The following is a 3,647-nucleotide window of genomic DNA, read 5'->3' as shown; positions in this document are numbered from 1 at the left end:
AGAATGAGTGCAGCCTGAAGGGCTGACAGGAGGGTCATGCTGGTTCCTCATTTCTGCTCCTCATACCTATGCTGGACCCCACCAGCAGTCACACTTCCGTGTTTAGAAATTTCATTTTCCCTTTCCTCTAACAAGGCCATTTTTTATCAATTTTAACTTTGATTTCCTATGCTCACAAGTTTTTGTGCATGATGCAGCATCCTTATTTCCTCAGCTCACAGAAATGTGTCCAGCCTCCTTTCCCTTCCCTCCTATTCCTCCTGTATCCTCCCTACCACTTTTCCATGCTAATTTCATGTGTTGTGTTTTTAAGCTCCCTGGTGCTGGCTATATATGCATGGGTGCAGGAGAATCTACTGAAAAGTGTGTAGCTTTTCAGGGGCCACATCTTTGAGGAAAACTCCTCCCTAGCAGTCATCAGTTGCCAATAGCTCCTCATCTAGTGGTGTGACTTCATGTGCCTTCTCTGTCCACAGTATGATTTTGATTGCTTGATATTATGCAGGTCTTATATAAGTAGTCACAGTCTCCAGGACTTCATGTGTATAATAATGTTGTCATGTCTGGAAAATACGGTTTTCCTGCATATGTCTACCTACTATGACTTTTGTAATCTCTTTGCCTCTTTCTCTTTAATGATCCTGAGCCTTAGGAGGGGGAAGGGTATAATACGGATGTTCTGTTTAGACTTGGGTACTTCATAGTCTCTTCTCTCAACATTATGGTTTATGAACTAACCATCTTCTACTGTTAAAAACAGATAAGAACTTAGGGGGTGTATTATTTCTTTTTTTCTTTTCTTTTTCTTTCTTTTTCTTTTGTTTTTCGAGACAGGGTTTCTCTGTAGCTTTGGAGTCTGTCCTGGTACTAGCTCTTGTAGACTAGACTGGCCTCAAACTCACAGAGATCTGCCATCCTCTGCCTCCTGAATCCTGGGATTAAAGGTGTGCACCACCACTGCCAGGATGGGTATATTATTTCTATATCCATTTAGCATTAGGTTCTTCTCTGTGGCTTATCACTTAGCCAGCCATGGGTTTTTGGACAATTTAGTAGCACCAGACATAAGTTCCATCTTGTGAAGTGGGGATGATGATGATGATATGTAATTTATGTGTTTGTGTTTGTGTATGTATGCATGTGAATGGAGATGCCTATGGAGGCCAGGGGTTTTGGAACCCCCTGAATCTGAAGTTATAGGTGGTTATGAACTGCCTTATGTGGGTGGTAGGAAACTGACTTTGATATTCTGGAAGACAAATATGCATTCTTTATCAGTGACCATCTCTTCAGGTTCTGGAACAGGTTTTATATCCAAAAAAAAAAAAAAAGAATGGTTGGTTACTTCTATAACATCCATGCTGCTATTGCAGCAGTAGGCATTTCTTGCCAGAACAATTGTTATTGTAGCTCAAGGATTGTTGATTATTTCTCTTCTTTCACAGTGTACATAGCATCTCCCAGTATTATGAAAACTACCCAGGAGGGAATGACGTCTCCAGGTCAGTGCCAGCTTAATTCTTCATGTCATATGACTTAAATGTGCAATGTCTTCAGCACCAGGATCATATCATCATGTTCTGGAGGATAAACAAAATCAATGGCAATAACCAGTAAATAACAAGTTAAAAAGAGGTAACCCATACATGGCACTGAACTTTTTATTTCATAGCCTATGTTGTTTGGGTGAGCATTGTCTCCAGACTATAGCTTTTTTATTGATTTTTATTGAGCTCTACATTTTTCTCTGCTCCCCTCCCTGCCTCTCCCCTTCCCCTTCAACCCTCCTCCAAGATCCCCATGCTCCCAGTTTACTGAAGAGATCTTGTCTTTTTCTACTTCCCATGTAGGTTCGATGCATGTAGGTCTCTCAATTATTTACAGGCAAGTTGAGGAGTAGGATTGATTCCAATGACTGCAAGTGGAAGAGGCCATGCCATAATTTTGCTCATGTTTCTAGTTAAATAAATGACATATGAAGGATATTTTTAAAGCTTTGTATTATCTGTGTTCTGAACTTGTAGTAATTTATCAGTCAGATACACTTATCTACAATTAATATATTTCAAAATGCTGTAGCTTTTGATCTGGCTACATGTGATCTGGATAGGTTCATCTTCCCATTAGACTTAGTTTATATAAAGACAAAACTTAATATAAGTTATTTACAGCAGAGTCTAAATATCCATTCATTTATTAAGAAATATTCACCTTCACTTGCCAGTTGTGTCAATGAAAAGAGAGAGGAAATATGAATGAAGACATTTCTGCATTCCATGAGAAGTTATATTAATTATATACTTTTTGTTTTTATTCATTATTAGTAATGCTGATGAAGTCCTATTGTCCTATCTAGAGTCCTTCAAATGAATCTGTCCATCAGAGGCTCCTGAGAGCATGTCACTAGGCAACAGCTCAGGGATTCACCCTTCATCCTTCCTGCTCTTGGGAATACCAGGACTGGAACAGTTGCATTTCTGGCTAGGTTTCCCATTTGGTACAGTCTATCTTCTTGCTGTCCTAGGGAATATTGTCATTCTCTTGGTGATCCAGCTTGAACACAGCCTTCACCAGCCTATGTTCTACCTATTGGCCATGCTGGCTTTGACTGACTTGGGCCTGTCTACAGCAACCATCCCCAAAGCACTCAGTATATTCTGGTTTGGTTTCCATAAGATTGCCTTTAGGGACTGTTTAGCTCAAATGTTCTTCATACACCTGTTTACAGGTATAGAAACCTTCATGCTTGTAGCCATGGCTTTTGACCGCTATGTTGCCATTTGTAACCCTCTGAGATACAACACAATCCTCACCAACAGAAGCATCTGTATTATTGCTGGAGTTGGGCTGTTCAAAAATTTCATTTTGGTTTTTCCACTTGTATTTCTCCTTCTAAGGCTTTCATTCTGTGGACACAATATCATTCCCCACACATACTGTGAGCACATGGGCATTGCTCGACTGGCGTGTGTTAACATAAAAGTCAATATATTATTTGGGCTAATACTCATCTCTATGATACTTCTGGATGTTATTTTGATTGCTGTTTCCTATGTGAAAATTCTTTATGCTGTATTCAAACTCCCATCCTGGGAAGCCAGGCTCAAAGCTCTTAATACCTGTGGTTCCCATGTGTGTGTGATCTTGGCTTTCTTCACTCCAGCCTTTTTCTCTTTTTTGACTCACCGGTTTGGACACAATATTCCACAGTATATCCACATCTTCCTTGCTAATTTATATGTCATTATCCCCCCTGCTCTTAACCCTCTCATTTATGGGGTGAGAACCAAGCAGATTCGGGATCGTGTGGTGATATTTTTTCGTAAGGAAATTTGACTGTGAGCCAATGATTTGTAGTCTTTGGATCTTTGTCCTTCAAATTCTTAAAAGAGGGGAATTTATGTGTGAGATTAGACAGAACAATTGCTTTACAGGATATTATGGTAAACGCACAATGTTTTTATACTCATGGGCAGCAAACACGATATTTTATAGTAAATATTTGTTCCAAGTCTGAATAAGATAATTGTTTCACAAATGGACTTTATTTCTACAATGGACGTTAGAGCCATGTTTCAAGGATTAAGCATCTCACAATACTTTTATGCAGAATCCATTGATTACAGGGGTTTGACAATGACATCCTT

The 3,647-nt window shown here is 39.3% G+C and overlaps 1 protein-coding gene across 1 annotated transcript; it reads left to right on the top strand.

The window, feature by feature from the left end:
• Positions 1-2,397: 2,397 nt before the first annotated feature.
• On the top strand, positions 2,398-3,336 carry LOC101980602 (olfactory receptor 52E8-like). Its single transcript, XM_005370190.1, has one exon. The coding sequence runs from the start codon at positions 2,398-2,400 to the stop codon at positions 3,334-3,336; it is 939 nt and encodes a 312-aa protein (XP_005370247.1).
• Positions 3,337-3,647: the final 311 nt, after the last annotated feature.

Source organism: Microtus ochrogaster, unplaced genomic scaffold, assembly GCF_000317375.1.
Source record: "Microtus ochrogaster isolate Prairie Vole_2 unplaced genomic scaffold, MicOch1.0 UNK73, whole genome shotgun sequence".
Lineage (NCBI taxonomy): Eukaryota > Metazoa > Chordata > Mammalia > Rodentia > Cricetidae > Microtus > Microtus ochrogaster.
The sequence above is the reverse complement of the archived record's forward strand: the minus strand, read 5'-3'. Positions and strand labels throughout refer to the sequence as shown.